Genomic DNA, 23,070 nt, shown 5'->3' on the forward strand with positions numbered 1-23,070 from the left:
CATGGTCAAAGGTCACAGGCGTCAAGCTCCGGTCCTCAGGGCCACGTTCCAACATGTTTTCAAAGTTACCCTCGTTAAACACACCTGCGTGAAAACTTTTAGCTGCTTTTGTTCGTGAAAGAAGCTAAAACTTTTCACGCACCTGTGCTTAACGAGGGTCACTTGGAAAACATATTGGAATGCGGCCCCGAGGACTAGAGCTTGAGACCTGTGACCTTTAACCATGCTATTTCCCTAATAAAGTGGCCTGTTATTAGGTACACTTGAAAATGGCGGTGTACCTAATGGAGTGTCCGTGTGATGCCCTCGTTAAGTGCAGGTGCGTGAAAACTTTTAGCTCCTTTTGAACGTGAAAGTGACCAAAAACTTTTCACGCAGGTGCGCTTAACGAGGGCATGTTGGAAAACATGTTGGAATGCGGCCCCGAGGACTAGAGCTTGACACCTGTGACCTTGGACCATGATATTTCCCTAATAGTGGCCTGTTATTAGGTACACTTGAAAATGGCGGTGTACCTAATGTAGTGTCCGTGTGATTCCCTCGTTAAGTGCACCTGCATGAAAACTTTTAGCCACTTTCACGTTCAAAAGGAGCTAAAACTTTTCACGCACCTGCACTTAACGAGGGTAACTTGGAAAACATATTGGAACGCGGCCCCGAAGACTAGACTCTTATTAGGTGCACTTGAAAATGGCGGGGTACCTAATGGAGTGTCCAAGTGACGTCACAGATCAAACGCCCGGGAAAGTGGGAGTGAGGGCAGGTGTGGCACTTTTCACTTTTGGTGAAGCTTTGACCATGATTGATGATTATTTGATTTTATCAAAAGAAAAGAATGCTGAAAAAAAGATGACCATGTATAGTAAGGCTTTTTTTGGGGGAGAAATTGACCATATATAGTGAAGCTTTTAATTTTTTAAAAAATGATAACAAATAGTAAAACTTGTTTTTTGTAGGAAAATGACCATGTATAGTAAGGTTTTTTTTTGAATAAAAAAAAGGATGATGAAAATAAAGATGACCATGTATAGGAAGGCTTTTAATATAAAAAAAAGTGAAAATAAATAATAAATAAATAAATAGACCATGACCATGTATAGTAAAGCTTTAATTTAATAAAACAAAAAGAATGATGAAAACAAAGATGACCATGTATAGTAAGGCTTTTTTGGGGAAAAATTGACCATTTTTCATAAATAAACGACCACCTTTAAAAGACCACATATACATTTACTGTTCGCACAGCGGAGATGGCATGCGATCCCGTTCCCCGACCTCAGGCCTGCAAACCACGACAGCACGTCACCTCGCTGCCCTTATAACATTTTTAATAAGAAGTGACTGATATGAAAGTCCCGGGTCGAGCTTAAAAAGGCGACCTAAATCGAAGTTCTCCTTTTGTCTCACATCCTGTTTGGCTGGGGATTGAACGTCAGCCTTCAAAGCATGTTCACTCTATGTTCTTTCTTCCCTCTCATGCACATTGCTGTTACTTTTTTACTGTCCCGGCGAGCTATTCATTAAGCTGCCCTTTGTCCTCTACGAGCCGAGCAGAGGTTGCCTTTGGCAAGCCATCTAAATCCTGTTGTTGCATTTTGGGGGTGGGAGGGGTGTGTGTGTGGGTGGGAGGGGTGTCTTTATCATGTATGTGTGTGTGTAGTTGTAAAACAATTGATAGCACTGCTGCAATATACATAAAGCTGCAGTCAGGAGGAAAGCATGTTAACAGTGGGGGCATTCTTCCTGCATGGCGGCCTGTTGCCTAGCAACCTCATTGTGTCCTCTGCAAGGAAATTGTCCAAACAGGATTTAGAGTTTGTAGCAGGATTGGGTTACAAAGAGTCACACAGTCAGAGTCCAACTCATTCTTACTGCGCCATGCCGCCGCAGCAAGGCAACACATTTTCCTTCAGGGACACACAAAGTGGACAGCCGATCAATAAATAGTGGTTTATTCTGACAACAGGTATGGCTTATATACAAGTGCATGTAAGAATTCTCAAAGTCTAACCAAACATTCAGAAATCATAAACAGTACAATCCAATTTTTTGTTTTCTTTACATTCATTCAACTCTTTCTTTGAGGAAGGAGGCCGAACCTGAACACTTGATCACCTTTCACACGTTTCGCCTTCATCCTTCATTTTTACATTCACTGTTCTACTTGTCCTCCACATGATCTAACTGGATCGGATGTCCGCTCAAATGCTTCCGCCGGTGCTAAATTGTCATATTGCGGTGCGGACGCTTCAGTCGGCACCGTGCAGAAGCTTGATGAGATTTGACACAAGCGTGTCGTTTGTTATTTTAAAATGGCTGCTGACGCACACACACTAAATGGAAGGAAGTCTGGATTAGCAATTGGGCGAAGAAAGCTCCTTTTTCCCTTTTTTCTTCTTATTGAACTTATGTACCAAGTAGTCGGGCGACATACGAATAGAAACTGCAGAAGAGAACCATGAAAATAAAGTGAATTTTAGTAGGGGTTATTTCATATTAATTAAAGTCAGAAAAAAAAGACCAAATTTCTGGTAAAGCAAAAAAAAAAAAAAAAGCCACCTTTTTTTCCTGTACAATGAGTATTTTCTCATAATCCATTTTCTATTATTTTCTTTCTCATACCTTTATTGTCACATTTGACTTTTTAGCAGGTCAAACAATTGGCCAACATTTTTGTTGCTTTCTTCTCAGTGTGCCTCTACCATTCCATCAATGTGATGTCACATGATTGCAGGGAATTTGTGCTTTCAGGTGTGTAGCAGCATCAGACAACTGGCATGAAAATTTCACAACTTGATCGTCCATCGAGGATTGCCACCTTGAAAAGCGACAACAGCAAAAAGCACACTCATATTTTGATTCAGGCTGCGTTACATCAGTCACGCAGGAAGGAAGCATGGGAGGGAGGAAGGAAAGAAAAACAAAAAAACAAGCACAATCTTGTTGTCAGTGCATTTGGAGGAAGAACATTGTTGGAAAGTACCTGGTGTTTTTTTTTTTTTCGTGTTTTCATGAACGCACCACAAGATTGTCTCCGGAGAGGGCCGCTTTCTGTTCCTCCCTGGGCAAATTCCACGCGATAGAATGAGGGCGGCAACCTTGAGTCATATTTTTAAAACAAAACAACCAAAAAAAAAAATCTTTGTCTGGCTTTGGAGTTTTTACAGTAATGATGCTTGGTTTGCTTTATGAGCACTGTTGTAAACAAGACGATCAAGTATTGACGGAAGAGTCAAGTCTTAGAAAGCAGTTGAGTTGTGCGTGGATGTTTAAAAAATAAAATTGCTTTTTGCCTGACGACTATTGTGTGTCATGTCAGCAATATTGCAAGATGAAGCTTTGTACATTTATCAGGTCAATCATAGTTTTCCATTTGGTTTACACTCCCACACACACACAATTATGCACTCGCTGACAAAATCACTACAAGATTACGACATTTTGCTTTGAACCAAAAAAAAAAAAAAGACACCTTTGTATGCAGCTCCTTCTCATTGCCTCCATTGATCCAATTCACTCCGTCCGCATTCAGTCTATGGCAGGGGGCTGCACAAAAAGAAGCCCCCAAAACATGCAATACTCATTTTTGGCACCATTTGAACATTTTCATTTTGGTTTTCTGGTTTGCCGTTGCCTGTGATTGTTTACTTGGGGACTAACCCCAAACAAGTCTTATTCTTCCTCACAGTGCATTAAAATAAAAAATAATAATAATCTATCCGAGCAGTTTATGATGGCCCAAATGAGCAGCTTGAATAGTTACCAAAATTATTGTTTAGCTTTCTGCCATGGGCAATTTGACAAGGACCGGCAGACAACTCAATTATTAGTCATTTACAACATACATTTTCTAATAATTGTGGCACACAGAATTATTTTTCAAGGTGGTAATGTTTTTGTCCCACTGAATAAATGCACTTGAGTTCAAAGTTGGATTTTACTCTTTTTTTAAATGTTAGTCTAGTATTGTTAAAAAAAAAAAAAAACTGAATTTATTTGAAGCTAAAGAACACATGTTAAACAGGGGCTCCAATAATTATGGAGGGCAGTGTTGTATTTTTGTCTTCTGCATGGGCTCGATAAAGGTGGGGAAACTATTTTTGAGAACGAGGTCTACTAAATGTGCTAAGCACAAACACTTATTTACTTGGACTTCTCAGCAGCATTTGTCGTCACGTTCTGACGCTTGCTTCTGATTGACGCTTGAGATTTTTTTTTTTTTTAATTTGTCCATCAATGGAGTTTATAGGCTGGTGATTTTTTTTTTCTTTTTTCCTGTGACATAAAAAAAAAAGGGAAACAATGCCATCATGAAACAGTCTCTTGTGCAGGAAAAGGAAAAGGATCGTCTTTAAAGACCAGCCAACTCCAGGCTGGCACGGCTTTTTTTTTTGTTTTGTTTTGTTTTTTTTAAGTGTGAGGGGATTTGTTTGCCGCATCATCATCACGACGATGCCACGCCGTTGAGGGCGTTGCTTTCTGTGCTGGCGCTGATTGACAGCACGCCAGAGTCGATGGGGGAGGAAACTGTACAGACCATTAGGGAGGGGGGAGATGCTCCTGTGCTGTGATCTGAGTCTGAGTCTGGGGAATCCCGTAAAGGATGTTCAGTCAATGTGGTCGCCTCAGCTGCAGCGGCGGCCGGTTCTGTCATGGGGGGAGCACCGGGCAGAAGAGGCAGGGAAGGAAATCGAGAAGGCGACGTGTGGTCAGACGAGGGTAAAATGGAGTCTGGAACGGGGGAAGGTGGGGGAGAAAGATCGTCGCCACAAGGGGGATCCGGCGGCGGGGACGGTGGCGTTGATTCATCCTCTACTTCTAAGTGGATGTCTGAGCAATGGGACTCGATGTTCGGGGAAGGGGGTGATGGGGACGCAATGTCCGAGGGAGGGGGTGACGGGGAAGGGGGGACGGGTACGGTGTCCTCTGGCGACGGTGGACCCGATTCCATGGGTGGAGGGTCCTCGTCCAGCTGGTCGGGGGATTTCGGCGGGGGCTCCTCGGAGGCTGGGTCTGGAAGAGCTTCCAGCGTAGGGGACGGATGCAGAGCGTTGTCCGTTTGGAGGACAACGGCACGAGTCGGCGGCTCGATAGAAGCAAGGACAACCTCTGAAGGCTTATCCTCGTCCGACAGCAGGGGGCGCGAGGGCTCAGGCGTGGAAGACAGGAGGTGCTCTTTGCTGGCGTGGATGGTGTCGTCTTTCGTCGGTCCCGTACGGGCCCCATCGTCCTCGTCGGGGGCGTTCAAATCGGCAGCGGACGAGGCGGCAGAGTCCATGATGGAGACGCCAGCGGCGGCCGCCTCGTGCAGCGGCGTGTCGTGCACACGTGTGTAATCTCGGGCGCTCTGGGAGGGCACCAGCAGGAGGCGTTGCTCGCCGGGCTTGCGCGGCGGCAGCAGGGGCTGGCGCGTGTAGCTCTCGCCATCGGCCAGCGTCTCGGGCAGCGGGTGGTAGCGCGTCTCGGGCAGGAGCAAGATGCAGATGATGCAGATGAGCGTGCAGCAGGCGAAGATGATGTGGTGCAGGAAGTAGCCCTTCTGGTTGTGCAGCTCCATGATGGGCGCAGTCAGCATGCCGAAGCCGGCGCTCGCCAGGACCAGGCCCAGGCCGCCGCCCCTATATGAAACAATGAATACCGTCAAAAACTGTCAAATCTTGAATGAAAACCCCATTAAGAACCCTGATAATAGTCTTCCAGCATGACAATGCACCAAGGTATATTTGCATGTTGCCATGGCAACAAAGGAGTGGCTCAAAATAAATGCGTTAAGGTCACAGATTGGCCCGGCTACAGCCTTCAACCTGAAGAGGGCAGTGAAGCTTCGATTTTCCCAGAGAGGTTCTTCTCACATAATTCAAAAAAATAATAATAATAAATAAATAAAAAATACACGATAGAGACTGTTTGTTAATTTCTTCTGTATTTTACAAATTCAGCAGGCGATCATATCACTTCCCTCACTGTGAAATCTTAGGAGAACCTATTTTAGACAGCAGAATGTGCTGCAGCGCCACTTTATTTGCCAGGCGGCACTACTTGCCATCCAGCAGGTGGCGCCCTTGATGTATTTTGCAAACTGCAGCCTATCTTACATAAGCTTACAGTAACCCTCATGCAGTGCTCAGAGGGGATTTGCCTGCTGCCGCCTTCATGTGACAGTGAAGGTGACAAAGAAAAAGTCTCAGGCACACGCTCAATTATTTCCCCTCAGTTTTGGCCCTACATTTGAATCGAAGTGGAAATGTGGTTAACCTACGCTCATGCGGTAGAAAAGGCATAACTACAGTAATAATTGTATGAAAACAATTCTAAGCCTTACATATAAAGCAATTAAATGAAAAAAAATGTTGTGGGTTTTACCTGATGACGGTGGGTGTGATCTCAGCACAGAAGAAGATGCTCAGGTTGCTGACGGCGTGGGAGGAGAACATCCCGATGATTGAGAAGGCGATGGAGAAGTTCTTCTTCAGTGTGCTTGAGCTATCTACACGCAAAAAAGAGCATATGTATTAGCATTTGGTTTCCATTCATCATTTTTAAATGCATCATCACAACGAAAATACATGGTAATCCAGCATTGTATTCTACTGTGGTATTGTTAGAGTGTGGCAGCACATCCAGCCTCTAGGGGCGCTCTAGCTTCACACTTCTGCCTCTTTTCTTTGACATGCAATGAATCCAGTTCATAACCAAAAGCACCAAAATAGGCTTACCTATATTGAGATGGGTGCTGTACTTTCCTAGCACTGAAAGAGAAATCAGGACAAAGGGTGTGTCAGTCGTGAGCGATCAAACACAACAGCACAAGCACAACAACAAAAGTGTGATGTGTCGACACCAGTTGAACATTAAGTCAAATGTAACTGAGTAAACGGACTTGTGTCCTGCTGGTACACATTGACCACAAGAGCCGTTTGCGCTGGTGTCCAAACCCTCCATTATGAGTAGCTGACATGAGCGTGGGACATGCCTCGCTGTGCATGCACTGGACATTTCATTAGGTACGCCTGCATAATCACATTTGAACACGATCCGCCCGGTTGAACACAGGAGAGTCGTCCTTTGTATCACAGAACTCACAGTTGGGCAGGCCTAGCTGCAGCAAGGACGCCAACGCGGTGATGATCATGAACGTGAGGAGGCCGCCGCGCCGGCCCATCAGGCCCACCGCCGGGCACAGCGCCAGGCAGGATGCCACCGCGATGCCCGCCATGGTGTAATAGTCGGCGTAGAAGTCGTGGAACATGGTGGTCTCCTGGGCCTCAGGGTCCATCATGCTGCGGGCAAAGCAGTGGTGGATCCCGTAGCCTGTTAGCCTAGAGCCAAGCAAATACAGACAATGTCAGCAAGTCATTGATTTAAACAAATGTTGTAAAATGGCAACATTTGAATGTTGTCAAAAAAAAATCAAGCTTCATTTTCTATTGTATTTATTCTTATCGTTATTTTTTCATTACCATTTTTTTAATCAGAGATGCAAATAAACTTTTTTTTTGCATCAATTCTGAATTTTGACTTCTAATTTTGCAATTCGTCTTTTAGTCCATACAATCTACTGTTTCAAATGAGTATAATCGTAAAGTAACGACCGATAAGTCAACCCGATCTAATAAAACAACATTTCAAAGTCCGCTGTGCTGTTGTGTAATCTACAATGTACTTTGTCAACACGCACATGTTGACACACAAGCGCGCACGCGCACCCTCGGCACCAGGATACACAAAAAAAGCAGAGGCCGCACTCCCTCCCTGTGTGTGTGTGCGTAACGTTTTATATGGACGGCCGCTCATGTAAAATTTACGCCGAATTGAGGAGTCAGCGACGCGATATGCTGTGGTGAGTGTCTGTACGTGCTAAAGAGCCGGTCAGGGATGGAGGGAAAAGGAGAGAGCAGGATAAAAATGGAAAAGGAGGCACTCTTGTTGAAGAACAAAATAGCTTAGCGGGGAAAGAATTGAGGACCGCTGATCAATATGTATTAAGTTAGCAAGTGAACATTTGAATCCGAGGATGGATTTGGAGTCGCCCCATCGACGCGAGCTTGGCGGCGTTAAAAAGATTGGTGACACATTTGTGACATTAGTGGCGTGTCCGTCATAAAACGAGCAAAATAATTTCCAACGCTCTGGAGCTGCTTTCCCCTCGTTTGCATCGACAGCGAGGAAGAGACAACAGCAACTAACGTGATGTAACATTAAATATTTGCATTATTTATGTACTGCTATTATTGCTTGCTTCCGCTTAATGATTGCGTGTCTTGAATGTAAACACAGCAATATTGGATGTGTTGAAATGTTCATGGATGTTGACCACACCCCAAAATAAACAAAAACAAATCAGATACAGCTACAGAACACGCGTCACAAAACACTTACGAATTGAAGCAGAGCACAACAATATTCTTCCACAGGTTCCTCGTTCGGGCCATTTTCACAATGCAGGTCTTTTTGGGCTTGCGTTGAAGCGCTCTCTGCAATTCTGGGAACACAAAAGTTCAACTCACAGAGAAGTCCAATGGAAGCGACATACACAAATGAACATTTAAGCTTTCGCTAATTCCGTAAATTTTGGACTATAAGCCGCTACTTTTTTCTCAAATTTTGAACCCTGAATCACAAATTTTATCTGGTGCGGCTTATATATAGCGGCTTATAGTCCGAGAATTACGGTATATTAAAATAATAAAATAGAAATATATAAGACTTGTTCTTAAATGAGTATCTACTGACACAATTGACCTAGATTCACAACACAGCCAAAACAATTGGTAAATTAAAATTATATATATTAATAAGGTTTCTAAGCGTTGCATTTTTAGCTCCTGCTAAAGAAGTTGCCATCACCGCTCCCACCAACAGTATCTCGCCACCAAACTCGACAAAATGAGCATGAGTGAGAGAGCCAGGTGTGACATTTCACCCGACAGTTTCCAAGAAGCTCCTAAACGAGCCTCACACTTAGTGCCCGGGTGTTTCCACGTGAAGTCGGTTAGCCATGTGACGGCATTTCGCATTCCGCGCCTGCGAGGTTATCGCTGGCCCGATCAACTCTTGCATTGATCCGCAAAGTTCCAAGCAATACGCTCAAGGCCTGAGATCAGCACGGCATGGCATTGAGTTCCCTCTTCAATTGATTGTTCCGGATGCATCTGAGCTTTTTTTTTTTTTTTTTTTTTTAAAAAGGCTACAATGAAACGCAGTGTTCAAGGAAGTGAGAAGGAGTCTATAACTCTGTGCCGCCGAGTGACAAAGCATTATTTTTTTTTTAGGGGGCTTACCTGGGAGGATGTTGTCAGGATCCTGCTGCATATTGACGCAGTTCTTCTTAGCGATATGTCCCATGATCCACTTGGAGCGGCAGTACTGCTGCGTGGCCAGCAGCCAACGCAGTGACTCAGGGAAGATCCTGACAAGTAGATGAGAGGGAAGTTCTCACTTAGCAGTGGCGACAAATGAGGCTGGCTGGAATGAAAGCTCATTTTCATTTTCAAGCGGGATATGCCGCACTGTTAAACCTCATTTTTCTTATCTGTGCTGCCACATTGGGCTGAAAATGAAAATGCTGGAGGAAATCGTTGCTAGGATGATTGATTGAACGTTTTGCATCTTCTGTCCCATCCACACCAAGTTTTGTATGGATCTTAATTATTTACTTGTGTCTAGGGAGGAAAGCGTTACTTGTACAAACAATTTATGTTACAGATGTACAAAAATAGTGTTTATAAATTGAAATGATTACAATTGGTACCTATTTTGTTCCATCTATTTGAGGCAGGCATTTATTTGCATGACGTGGCTAGCGCGCCAATTTTTGTCTGACGCCTACACTCCATCATCGTTCCACTGAATTGGAAAGGCCCGTCAATCAGCCGAGCCCGCTCGTGTCTATTATATCTCCATTACTGCTATTTGATCGGGTTAACTCTTTCCAGAGCTGCTGAGCGGAACCATTTTAGCTTGCGCAGGTCGGCCTTGGAGGGACGCCACATTTCGGCATACAGACGGCAATAAAATCTAATTCCCTACGAGTTTGTCGACATCAGCAGTGTACGATCAAAGACAGAGTGCGTTTCTGGATGGCGGGCTCCAGACTCGGGCAAGGTCACTAGAAAAAGCGTGTCGCGTTGAATCACCTGCCGGAAAATGTCTCGTTCTCACTTTTATCATCGATAAAGCACATGGAATATGCTGTACATGGGTCCTGGGCTCAGCCGCTTTCGCAAAAAATTGTACCTGACCCACCAGGACTCACCAGATGTAGGACAGCATAAGCAGCAGGGGGCAGATGATGACGGCCTGGAGTACCTGCCAGTCACGGCACAGGTATGCCACACCCGGCATCAGCAGCTGGCCGCCCAGCATCACAAAACTGGCCACCATGGTCATGGAGAAGCGCCAACCTGGTAAGCACAGCTCGATCCCTGGTGGGGGAAACAAAACAAGACAGCATGAATATGCGAGACTGTCCATCATCGGAGACTTGCAGGTTGTGACATGAATTTAAATGGTGATGTCATTCTTAGCAAAACACCTCGAGCACTGAAGTGAGGTGATGATTCATTGATGGGGCGTGCTACGTCTTCTACCGTGTTGTTAGCATGACTCGAAGGAAACGCCTGCATCCCGATACAAAACCGAATCTGCAACTTTGAGGATGACAAATGACGACCGCAGCTTTGAAGTCGACAATAGGGTGTCAACATTCTAAATCGACAGCTGCTGTTATTGTGAGATTGAACAAGAGTGTGCTGTTGTGAGAGGGCGAGAGAAGAAGAAAGAAAAAAAAGCGTCCTTGTGCTCATTTGTCCGCTATTAGAATGGCAGCGATTCATTCCGGCATTAGCATTCACACCACACGGGCTGAGAGCCATCACAGACAGTGGAGTCCTTTAGCGGGTACCACAGTGGGAAGGCTTCACAACACAGCCCCGGAGGGTGAACAGCACCGCATTGGCGCTATTCTCACATTGTCCATCCATCCATCTTTTTAAATTCTCTGCTCAGCCAGAATGTGAACGCTCGCTCAAATGGAGTTTTCAAGGTGACAGAGGCCATCATAATAGGGTGGGCGTCGGGAGCTAGCCGTCCCGCTCCGTTCCAGCAGAAAAAGACTGGAATTTCAATTAGGAAGTGCCCCCCCACCTCCCTCCCTCTGGACAGGCCATGAATTACGTTCTCTGCCGGCGGACGGTGTCACGGCTAGCACGACGGGGCCGATGAGTGGAGAGCGGGGCAACGGGTGCACGACCCGGCGAGTCTGACCCGACTCAACTTATTGTGAGACGGTTCACTGCTCGCGGAGTGCAAAGGATTAGAATTCCTCCTTTTGGGGGTGGGCGGCATTGTTGGAGAAACGGGCCAGTCAGTCATTACCGGGCAGTCTGAGAAAGCGCGAGAATACAGACATGTCACGTTGGCGTACGATGCTGACCAAAGCTTAAAAAGACAAATCAGAGAAAAATGAAAACAAAAGCAACCTTGAGCTCCTTTCCACATCACGTTGACCCTAATCTATTTCCACCCAACTCACTGGATCAGCATTCGCACAATGCGGATCTTGAGCTGGTGGCCAACTGACATAAATCTCTTGCTGGCCAATTCCACAAAGTCAAAAATGTTGGCACCAAGTTCAAACCAATCAATAATACAACCAGTTACGTTGCATTAAAGTAATTGATGAAAATGTCTCAATCTAATCGCTTCCATCTTGGGCGGAAAGGTTCCATTAAAGAAATTTGTTTTCGAAACTTGTAGTAAAAAAACTGACATCCACGTCTTCAACTTTCCAGGTTGTGCCTTACTGTACTTTCCTGTCCAATTATGATGTAATCAACATGAGCAGGGAGCCAATTAGCAACAGTAATCCCCAAAGAAGCTTTGACTGCTTCGCTGACCGGCCGAAGCAGAAAATGAACCGCATACGAGTCGCGGTAGACGTTTAGCGCGGCTCAGCTTTATTGTTTTACTCAGTTGAGCGCCACAAGCGCTCACTTCCTGTAGCCACCGTAACGCTCAACTGGTTGCTCACATGACGTCCTTCTGCAGCTTGTCGGGACCGTTCAGTACTTTCTGGTCTAATGTTTGCGCAAACGTGTCCTTATCTTGGGCCACGGGCCTTTTTGTGGGGCCTCAGAGATAAAAAAAAAAAAAAAAAAAAAGAGAGCGAGAGAGAAAACAGAAAAACAACAGTTGTCCTTCTGTGTCTTGCCTTCACTTGAACTGCAAAAAATAGCATGTGCACACACTCAGCAGGTTTCAAGGGTTGGGCAATATGACGAATAGTAGCTAGCTGCAGCTTGTTGAATCCTTCCGACTTGCAATGTTTGTTCTCTAAGAATTAATCATTAGGTGGAACGCAACAACACGCGCAGATTGTCCTGAAGTGATTGCAACCAAATTGTGGTATTTCACATAAAGAATAATGTGTAGTGACCTTAGTGACATTTGATTCCTTTTCCAAGCCAATAAAACATCGTCAAAATTCAAGACAGACTCGTCTCTGGAAAGCTGAAGTCCTTTACGGAAATGGACCAAAGCAAGCTCAGCCATGTGCAAAGCTGCTGATTAGTTTTGGCTGGCGCTGAGTGACAGGCCAGTGCAGCATTGTCAGCACTGATCTGCAGCCAGCCGGGCTTGCTGCCGGCCGGCCAGCCGGACTGGACGTCCTACAGATGGAGGAGTGAGGAAAAGTGCTTTGTCAGTGCGAGAAGGAGGAGGCCAGCTTTAGCGCAGAAGCCAAAACCACGTTAAAACACCGATCATTTCAATTGCATTAAAAACATTCAGTTCTCCCTAACTCTTAATTTTTTGCTTCCAGCTGTGTGGGTACTTTTACCCATTGAAGTCTAATAGATTGACTCTTGGTAAATTTGGGATTTAAAAAAAAAAGACCTGTCCTTGGTAATCTGGTAGAATGGAAAACATGTCCAAAACATCATGTAGCTCCTTTAAGATATAATTTATGTATTTTACACTTTTACGACATGGTTGTATTACTAGGCTTAGATAGTTAGGGATGATTTAAAGATGGTGACACTTTAACCGTTTCCCACCTTGGCAAAGCCTGTTAATAGCATCTCATTGACATTCATCATAAATCATCAAAATGTGACGTATTCCTACCGCTAAATCTTTGAAGGGCTTTTCCACAAATGTCGCTTATTCAAAAATAGTGTCTCGTTTAGCCTTGACAGAAAAAACAAAAAACCCCGGGCACCGTCGATACCGAGGAGCAATGAAAGGGAGCTATTGACGATTAATAAGGTCATCGCTATTGATCGTGGACGCGAGTTGTGCTGCCAAAAAGCCGCAGGTCACCACCTTTTTAATTCATCTGCTTAAAAGTGTTAGCCATTAAAAAAAAGTGGAGTAAAACACTAGGCTTGGGTGAGTGTTTCCTTTTGAGTGTATTTGTCTGTTCTGACCTTAACCCTTGTACTCCCATACATACAAACACACACAGTCAGCACAAAAACAAACCATCGGCTCCGTGGGAGGCACCAATAGATAACAGCAAGCCCAAAAAAATTAAAAAAAAATAAATCTTGGAAAATGTTCACAATATCAACGCAGACTTGAATTCCTTCGATTTTTATAAAAGTCAAACAATGGCTGCCCACGCTGATTTGTTCAATCACAGGACTTCACTGAGGAATTTGTGGGATAGCTTGAGGTGACGTGACAGAAACAGGGAAGTGGTTTTTTGTTTCAAATGATAGACAAACAGACAGAAAGTGAAGTGGAGTCATAGCAGAAGAGGCTTTGCTGAGCATGCACGGAAAGGAACTTTAACCCTCCTTGATAGGGAGAAACATGCACCTTTACCCATTTATCAAGATGACGAATGGAGCCAGATTGTTTAAGGGCAGCGAGGTCAAGAACGTGGCAAATTATCACAGAGAATTAAAAAAATAAAAGAATACTTCTGAGAGAAAAATACCCCAAGAAGAGTCTAACAATATAACAAAACATTACATTGAGCTAACCAAGCAAAATGCTACATCTAATAAAATATAATGGACAGTAATCTAACAATTAAGTTGGCATCCATTTTTTTACTTGATTTTAAACACAGCATAACGTATTCATTTCAATAATAAAAAAAGCACAGCAGCAGTACAGCTGCTCTAGCTTCAACTGAAAATTGAAATCTAAAAACATTTGGTCTCAAGTAGTGCTGTAAACACACACGCTCAATGTGAACATGTTTGAACAGGTGTTGCAGCTTAATTCTCCACGCTAATATGAGAACATCTCATGACACCCGTCTGCACTCATCCAGCAAACACAAAGGAAGCTCCTTGTGTGGACAAACAACCACGGAGCCTCGTTGCCGTTTTGCATGAATTTTGTGCGTCAACAGGCGGGAACGGGGATGTCCCCATATTGCCTGACTAACCTGACAGAGTGCAAATAACCAAACGGAACATGGGCAGCTTTTTTTTTTTTTGCCCACTATATAGAATGACTCACAATTTAGCAATCTTCTTACTTGAGTAGACAGAACCTGACAGCAGCAGAAATGCTTTATTAAAAAAAAAAAAAAAAAAAAAAAACCCGTCATGACACATTCAGGCGGCATTGTCTGCATTTTCCTCGCTCTTCTTCCTCTCTCATACACTCACACATGAGTACGCGTGACATGCCCATTCGGACGCGTCAAACAAGCGAGGAGAAATACCGCTTCTGGCAGCCCAGCGCGTACACAGACTGCTCACAGCGAGTAAACATTATAAACAAGTGTCTTTTGCTTAATTAATGAAGGCTTTATCACGCACAGGCCCATGAGCGCATTCTCGTATCTAACCGAATCACTGCTGTAAAATGAACGGATGCAAAATCACAGGTGAGGATGCCTGCCAGCTCCGTCAAATATTCAAACAGGCAGTATGTCCGCTTCCCATCTTCTCCCTTTTCATTCTTTTTCCTTTACTTTTCAGTGCCCCGGAATAGCGTCAGTAGCTGCACAAGTGTCACATCGTATCAGCCATGTTTGAACCCGTTCAAAAGCCTCAGCGCACCACGCCAGGCCAGTCTGGCGTGCACATTGTCCAGCAGCTGTTTTTTTTTTTAATTTGATTTTATTTTAACCAACCGTAAATAATGTGGTATCATCTACTTCACTGCATTATCACAAATGAAATACTGGAAAAAAACGAGGATTCAAGCTTGACACTCAGTTTAGATTTACTGTCAAATTAAACAGATAACAAAGACAAAAAAATTATATGCGGTTTTAAAAGAACCACACAGCTTATCTTAAGGGTAATGCTAAAACGAGCAATAATTAGAATCTACGCGGCCTTGTTACAATCCTTTCAGCAATCTCACTCGGGTTTTCGGAATGAGATTCATAATAGCAATCTCACTTGAGGGTTACGTCGAGATCCGACCTTGTGGACTTAAAAGTTTGGTCCTTTTTGGAGATGCAAACGTTGATGTTATGCTAATCTTCACATGTTCATTTTGTCCTTCTGTGAAGTCGACTATATGGATTCCAGCCACATACCGATGGGCCCGATTTGTCCGCTCAAACTAAATGGCTCATTTCCTGTTTGATGTCAGGATTGGCTTCTTTGGACTTTTCCGTGTGTCTTATTATGACAAACCCATCAGATTTTCTGTCCACCAGACATACTCGTGTCATTTTTTTTTTCTTCTCAATCGAGGTGTTACTGAGCATATTTTTGTTGAATGTCCTCCAAAAGCACCGAACGCTCAGGTCCTAAATACTCTGTTTAGGGGACGCAAAAGGATCAAGCGCAGCATTATACATGAAGGAGACTCAACGGCACGTGGATAGATGATCAAGGAAGGAAGGAGAGGGATTAGCGTTACATCCCCACTGTGCACAGACCAATGCTGGGAGAGTGCAAACAAATCCAGCCCAAAAAAAAAGAAAAACCTCTGAACTTCAGATGACCGTGACGCTTTTTCCTTTATGGCACGCAGTCCATGTACGTTTTTAAGCGAATGCTTAAAAGAGAACGCCTGGAGGTCAGACAAGATTGATTATTCCTGCTAATGTGTTATTGAATGACTGTCCCTTAGTCTCAGAGCGCTGGCAGAGTTTTGTCAATACAGATTGGCTCCAGCGTAAATATCAAGTGTCGCACAAAAACACATCAGAAATACAGGCGGGCCCCTATGGAACAGACAAAAACTCATATTCGAAAAAAAAAAGCTTCAGCAAATATGTGCAGGTGTGCTTCACACTCCTGGGCAATAATATTGATTTGCTCTTCGTAAATTACATCATATGAACTTCAAGAAAAAAAGATCAAAACATATAAAAACATGTTTATAGCTTTAACAGCTGCCTTTAAAGTTATGGTCAAATTGAGACGTTGCAACGACTAATACCGTATTTTCTGCACTATAAGGCGCACCTAGTAAAAACTTTCAATTTTCTCAAAAGCCGACAGTGCGCCTTATAATCAGGTGCGCCTTATATATGGACCAATATTGAGCCACTACAGCAGGCGTGTCCAAAGTCCGGCCCGCAGGCCAAATGTATACATCTTATATATGGACAAAGTTTTAAAATGGGCCATTCATTGACGGTGCACCTTATAATCCGGTGCGCCTTATAGTACGGAAAATACGGTACTTGAGTAAATGTAAAGCACGGCTGGTGAGAGCATTTCATAAAAGCTCAGAGGAAGTAGCGCCACTGGACTTACTGAGGACGTAGAGTGAGAGTGTGATGCCAGACAAGCAGAAGCCTTCAAAGAATCTCAGCGTGCTGAACATGGGAACGTTGACGGAAAAAGCCACAGTGAGGCCGAACACCAGCATGAAGAGCACAGATATGATCAGCACCGGGTGACGGCCAAACCTGCACAATGAAATACAAAGTCGAAATTTGAACTGTAAGTGATTTTCAAACACGGTTGATGTAACGGCAACATTCTTGGGATGCCTTACCAGTCCGCAAGGATTCCGAACACCAGGTATCCGAAGATGGATCCCACCAAGAGTGAGAATTTTGCAATGTGGACTTTCCATGACGAGTTGCACACCAGACTCCACTGTAAAGACAATAAATGGAGGCTCAGTTAAAATAATCAGCACGTGAGTCGGTCTTATTTCATTGTAACATTTAAGCTGGCGTGTTGTATTTTTGACAGACTTGGTTGAAATAATAGAAACATCCTATACTTTTATTATATATTTGTTTATTTTGTGACGTGATGGGGGGGGGGGGGCTTGCTTTAACCTGCCATGACCTCTATGGCAGTGACCTGCTTTGAATGGAACGCTCCAGGATTACACAGAACCAGCCAGTCATCATCACATGATCCGGGAATGCCACTCATTCAAGCTTTTGGTATCGATGTCAGCCGTGGAAAAATAAAGCAGGGTCGCAAAACAAGTTCCGGTTGAGCAATCGCTTCGCAGCTGGGAGACGGAATGAAAACAAAAGAAAAACATCACCACTCCGTAGACTGAAACAAAATTGGTTGCGGCCGTTTGAACCAGCACAAAAGTGTTGCCAAAATGTATAGCAGACAGATTGGGGGGGAAGTTCATCTTGTCAACATGTCATTAGTGCAATTTTCTCCTGAAGCATTTGTCAATACACATGTATTATTAACTAGGTCCCGAGCTTGTGAATTCTTTGATGGGACCTACATGCTGCAGATGGTGCTAGCAAAAACAACGTAGTACACAGGTTTCTCTTTCTGTTAAGTCAATCAAAAACTCCAACAACAGCACTCTGGAATGTCATTCTTCGAGGTGCTACTATAAGAATATAAATGAACAATCAGGCTCAGTTTAAGTCCCGTCATGCGCAGCTCTTCTGCTATGTAGCCCATTATCGCCGCGTTCTGTTGCTTTGCTATTGTGTTGCTCATTAGAAGATAATGAATAGAAGTCAGTGTGCACTCAGAGTTGGGAAAGACGCGTGTATAAACCTATTCGCAGGCAGAAATGCCAAGCGTGAAGAGCCCGGCAGAGCGGGGCGGGGAAAGAGACAATCCGTCAAAATCCTCCAAGCGTCTGCTGACTTCTCCTAAGTGACTGCAGTGGAACAATGCTTATGTCAAACACAGAACGTGCGTTGGTGCTGCTTAATTGCTGCGCGAAGAAATGTAGAAATGAAGAAAAGGGATCGGGGCTAGCGAACGCTTATTGTGATGTGCGTGGAATCCCTAAAGTCAAACGTGGACTACAGCAGATTTAAACAAGAGGAGCAATACATGGATGAAAAAGAATGAACCAGATGGAAAGAAGCACACAGAGAAAGATGCAGCGAGCGAGAGAGGCTGCGGCATAGTTACTGCCTAGCAACAGTGATAATCAGACCCTTCCAAGTTTTACCTTACCCATGGGTGGAAAATACTGTGGTGGTGGGCGTAAAGAGCGGGCCTTAAAGACAATATCAAGTCAAAAAAGGAAAAGAATCCATGCTTCACTTGGTCTACTTGTACTGCTGCAGTGAGAAACACTGAAGAACGTTTTTTTTCCCCCTCAATATTTTTAAATAATTTGGAGTATAATCACTAAACAATATCAAATAATTGGTAAATAAACAATAAATGTGGAAATGGTTTTGTTTACACAATTTAATCAAGGGATTCATTTATTATTCAATTCCAACATTTTGCTTTCCGACATTTAAAATTGGCTCATCAACATAGGTAGCTAACATTAGCATGTACATTCATTTTTTTTTCTGCCCTGAAATGTTGCATGTTGCAATGATTTAACAATGACAAATCCGCAAAGCAATGTTGATTTGGCGTCCCACCCATAGTGCATGATGTAATCCAACCCCACCTCTCCAAATGTTCACTGCATTTATCAGAAACAAAGCTGACACGCAGGGTCTTCATCTACGTTTTATCTGCGGCTAACACCGGCGTCATTTGTCCCCATTGACACCGCCGGGTGACGCTCCTGTGCGTACCCTGAGTGGATGAATGGGCGGGGTCACCTCCTTTTTACAGCTGAGACTCTTTCAAAGTGTCCCACACTGATCAGCAGGGGGGGGGGAGGGATGAGGGGGTTAGCAGCTGTCCAAACAGAAGAAAATGGACACAGTAAAGCGAGGGCCTCCTCACGGGTGTTCGGCCGACGGTATCATCTTTCACATCTGAGGCCCGGCCGCTTTTTTTGCGTAACGGTCTCCCTTATCACACACCCCCACACCGTAGTCGGGACTTGGAACGCTCTTGGGTCTCGCTCTAATGTTTCTGACTGCAAGTGTGAACCGAGAAGGGTCAGTTACACACGAGAGTAATGATACATTCTCATTTCCGAGGCTCAGTCCAATTAAGATGGACCCTGAGGACGGCTTTGACTCAATTTAGAGCAGGTCTCCACATGAGCCACTTTGGATCCTTCGCCATATCTTGTAAATGCTACTTGCAGTTCCAGTGAGGTGGGGACGTTTTCAGCCAAGTAAACGGTACATGATGCTGTATCAGCCCAAATGGCTGGGCCATTATGGGAAGAATAACGATCACTTTGAATTTGAATTGAATACTGAAATCATGATTAATGAAATGATTATTGTTAGATTACAAAATTCATGTCACTCCCAGAGGTCAATGCTAATTTCCTGTCAGCATGTCAATGGAATTAGCATTAAAGCTAGCAATGTTTTTAAAACAAAAATAATGAAATTTGGTTCGAATTGTGTCATTTCAGCACGTCACTGTTGGAAGGTTTCAAGGTCCTTTCCTCAAGAACAGGAACTCCGTGAGCGTGGCCTCGAGTTGTTCACACATGATCATAAGGGTCCAGTCACATGGGGCATTGGTGCAGGCGTGTGCGTGTTAGTCCAGTGTTGACACTTGCCTTACTTACACAGCGACACGGATAACTGAACCCAATTGTGACTACGCAGTCCAAACACAGGCACAAATGCAAACTCATCAGTTCCTGCTGCTGTGCCACATCCTATTTTATCTACTTGAAGACGGGAACATGTGACAATACACAAAGTGGAGCACAAAAATGGGAGGGGGGGTTGTGCATTTTTTGGGGTTGGTGCTACCATTGAGTTAAATCTCTGCCCCTGACGACCTTGTTACAAGGTTGACATGCATGGTTGAGGTTTGTACAGACCATTTAAGCAAGTGGTGTCATCAAGATGACATTGTCAGTGTTTATGCAAAGACAATACAAATACAGAATGTGCCCAAATGACACCAGCATGGGAAGATGAGCTCGAGTTTAATACTGGAAGACAAAAAAATTGATTGTAAACATTTGTTATTTGAAGGAATATCATTGCCCACAAGTCAGTGCTAATTTGTCATTAGCATGTCAATGGGATTTTACATTGACTTTAGCATGAGCATTTTTTTTTTTAATCGAACCATGTCTTACATTGAAATACAACTTTTGAGTAATTCTTTTTTTTTTGCAGTTTGCAGACTTTAAGGGGAATTAAGACCATCGTTTTATGCTTGTCTTTTGGGTTTTAGAAATTGGTTAAGAAGAACAACAAGAATAACAAACTTAGCACGTTGTTTAAGCCAGATAACAATCCCTACATTATGGATAAATCAATGATTCTGACCAAAAGATTGAATCAACTCCTGCTCACTTTCGGCCTGAGTCGCTGTGGTTTACTCGCTTTATTTAAATCAGTCATTATTGAAGATGCAGATGGGCTGTTGGCACCATAGCGGACACAAACCCAGGATGCCCCAATCACCATTAGTGCGGAGACGCTTCAACGCTTGGCTTAACGTCAGACTACGTGTGTGCTGATAAGCCCGCAAAACTCAACCGGCATTCATTTGGAGAATCTGGATAAGTTCCTCTTGTCTGCTGGCAGGCGCGAGCTAATCAAATTGCACTTTCATCTCCATTGATTATCCTTGTCAGCCGCGTGTTGAAGATATGATTACGTTCTCCAATCATGGTTGTTTTACAGACAAATAAGCCAGGTTTTTAATTGCTGTGCAAATCTGATAAAATGACAGCGATGATGCCACGTAAAAAAAAAAAAAAGGCTCCCAGAATGAACCGTGCCATGTATGTTGTTTAGTCATGGGGTAGCCGGTGGGGGGTGGGGTGCCGTTTGGTCAGGAGTTGCATTATTCCAGAGCATGCATACGAAATAAAGACCTTTGCCCTAAATCAAACAGCTTCTGTCTATTATGTCCTTTTGTTGTGCCGCTATCGCCAGCAAATTCCACTAGGCCTGTCAGTCAGTAAGGTGACACCAACAAATGTGGACCCTTGTCAAAGAGGACACCATAGAATAAAGAAAGAAAAAGAGGAGCATGGCAATCGTGGTTTAGGGGACACTCGGGGAGCAAATGGTGGAAATAAAGCAGGTGGTCAAGCAAAGACCCTCCATGGGGTATCCCCCTTCCCTCCTTCCTCCCTCCCTCCTTCCCGCTTGTGCACAATGAATGAATGAATGAATGAATGAATATGTGGGAGAAAGACAAAACTACTGACCTTAGTGACAACATTCTGGACAAGTCCGGTGTGCATCTCAAAGGTCCATGCGTTGCACATGCACTGCGTGTCATCGCCCGTGTCATTGTGGACGCCAGCAGCCCGCCCGCTCGCGTTCTGCGGGCCACCCGACGCCCAGGAGCGGGCCCACGTTACGTTGCCACCGGCTGCAGCCGTGCTGACGGTCGTGGTCGCGCTGCTGGTGGTTGTGGTGGAAGCCGTGGCGTTCGTCAAAGGTTGGATGCAGGTGTTGTTGGGCTGGGCGAGTAGGAAATTGTCCGAGTACTGACTGAATCCGATAAAGAGCGCCGGGATCCATGTGAGCAGGATCAGCTGTTTCTGGTACTTCCCGAAACCGCCGAGGAAAGGCAAGACCGCGCCGTCGATGCGCGTCAGCGGACCCGGTGACGACGACGACGTGCTATCGGGGGACACGAAGCCGTTCTCCGGTTGATGGTCGTCGGTGTCGGCCATCGCGCTTCCGCCGGTAGATGCCTCCTCAGTTTGTGTTCGGGAAGGAGGGGTTGCAGTGCGCGCCCCCCCTCCAACACCACCACTACGAACACCACCGCCGCCACCCCCCTCCTCCTCCGCCACCCCCTCCTCCTCCTTCTCCCCCCACCCTGTCGACTCCACAATGCGTCAATGCGCTCACCTCCAGCGGGGGAGCCACATCAAGTGGACTGGAAGACTCGCTTCTGTTGACGGGAAACACTTCTTCGTCTGCAGCCAGTGTGTGTCGCCGACGCTGCAGGTCACCAATTATACGGCGACCTTCCCTCCAGCCGTCCGGTCCATTGTGTCGGTGCCAGCAAGTGGTCCGAGGTAGTTGAGCTCCCGGAAGTGAGACACTAGTAACGCACCTGAGCAGAAGGATGCGTGGAGAGGCGGACTCACCTAACATGGCTCCTACCTAGGGACGTCCTCCTCATTCACACTTGGCGCGTATTCTTGGTCACTGCATAGAATCAAAATAATGGGAATTAAATATTTAAAACCTGACGACAAATGCACTTATCGCATTTAGTATGAAGTTGGTGTTTTTGGAGGGGGCGGAGTTTATTTTCCTTAGGTTTGGTTTGCCACTGACAGGTGCTGACTCCCATTTAACATGAATTTGAATATGATTCGTTAAGTCCCTCTTCCTGCTGGCAGCTATACAATAAATTCCTATTTAAATTCTGAATTCTAATATTATGCAAGTCTAACCAAGTAAGTGGCTGGTAAGTGGATTTGTGCAGAAGAAACCTCAAAACATTCATCTTCAGTGGATGACAACAAATCAAACTCGCGCTTGATCATGTCAAGTTTTCTTTTTTTTTTAAATATAGTCATTGATGAAGAATACATTTCGTGTTTAATGTGCATAATTCATTTGAGGTTTGTCTTCCATATTGGACACTATAAAAAGAAGAGTGCACATGAGGCAAACACCCAAAATGGATCGATGATTTTTTTTTTGACTAAGTAATAATTTAGTATGACATAACTTTATTTTCTGTTTTATGACATGCAGCTTGTGGCTTTACACAGCGTTGCCAAAGCATAATGTTTGAACTCATTAAGCTGGCAATGGTGATATAAAATGTTTTATTACATCTTGGTCTAGCTTAAATGAAAATTGAGTTATTCAATTGTAAA

General features: G+C 44.4%; 1 protein-coding gene and 1 long non-coding RNA gene across 3 annotated transcripts; one reads left to right on the forward strand and one right to left on the reverse strand.

Moving 5' to 3' along the window:
• Positions 1 to 1,936: 1,936 nt before the first annotated feature.
• Positions 1,937 to 21,950, reverse strand: LOC148387188 (solute carrier family 22 member 23-like). 2 transcript variants are annotated; one of them, XM_088396268.1, is made up of 10 exons: positions 21,430 to 21,950; positions 16,930 to 17,033; positions 16,686 to 16,840; positions 10,256 to 10,424; positions 9,282 to 9,409; positions 8,380 to 8,482; positions 7,084 to 7,319; positions 6,717 to 6,749; positions 6,364 to 6,487; positions 1,937 to 5,618 (listed from the first exon to the last, which is right to left on the reverse strand). In XM_088396268.1, the coding sequence occupies exons 1-10, from the start codon at positions 21,901 to 21,903 to the stop codon at positions 4,445 to 4,447; spliced, it is 2,700 nt and encodes an 899-aa protein (XP_088252394.1). In that variant the 5' UTR covers positions 21,904 to 21,950; the 3' UTR covers positions 1,937 to 4,444. The 2 variants fall into 2 exon arrangements, with proteins under 2 accessions (XP_088252394.1, XP_088252395.1); XM_088396269.1 differs by lacking the exons at positions 16,686 to 16,840; positions 16,930 to 17,033; positions 21,430 to 21,950 and adding an exon at positions 10,535 to 11,124.
• LOC148387189 (uncharacterized) lies at positions 7,704 to 9,744 on the forward strand. Its single transcript, XR_015862589.1, has 2 exons — positions 7,704 to 7,840; positions 9,273 to 9,744. It is a non-coding gene; the product is annotated as an uncharacterized LOC148387189 (long non-coding RNA).
• Positions 21,951 to 23,070: the final 1,120 nt, after the last annotated feature.

Source organism: Syngnathus floridae, chromosome 14 (assembly GCF_059516105.1).
Source record: "Syngnathus floridae isolate MCC-2025c chromosome 14, RoL_Sflo_1.0, whole genome shotgun sequence".
NCBI lineage: Eukaryota > Metazoa > Chordata > Actinopteri > Syngnathiformes > Syngnathidae > Syngnathus > Syngnathus floridae.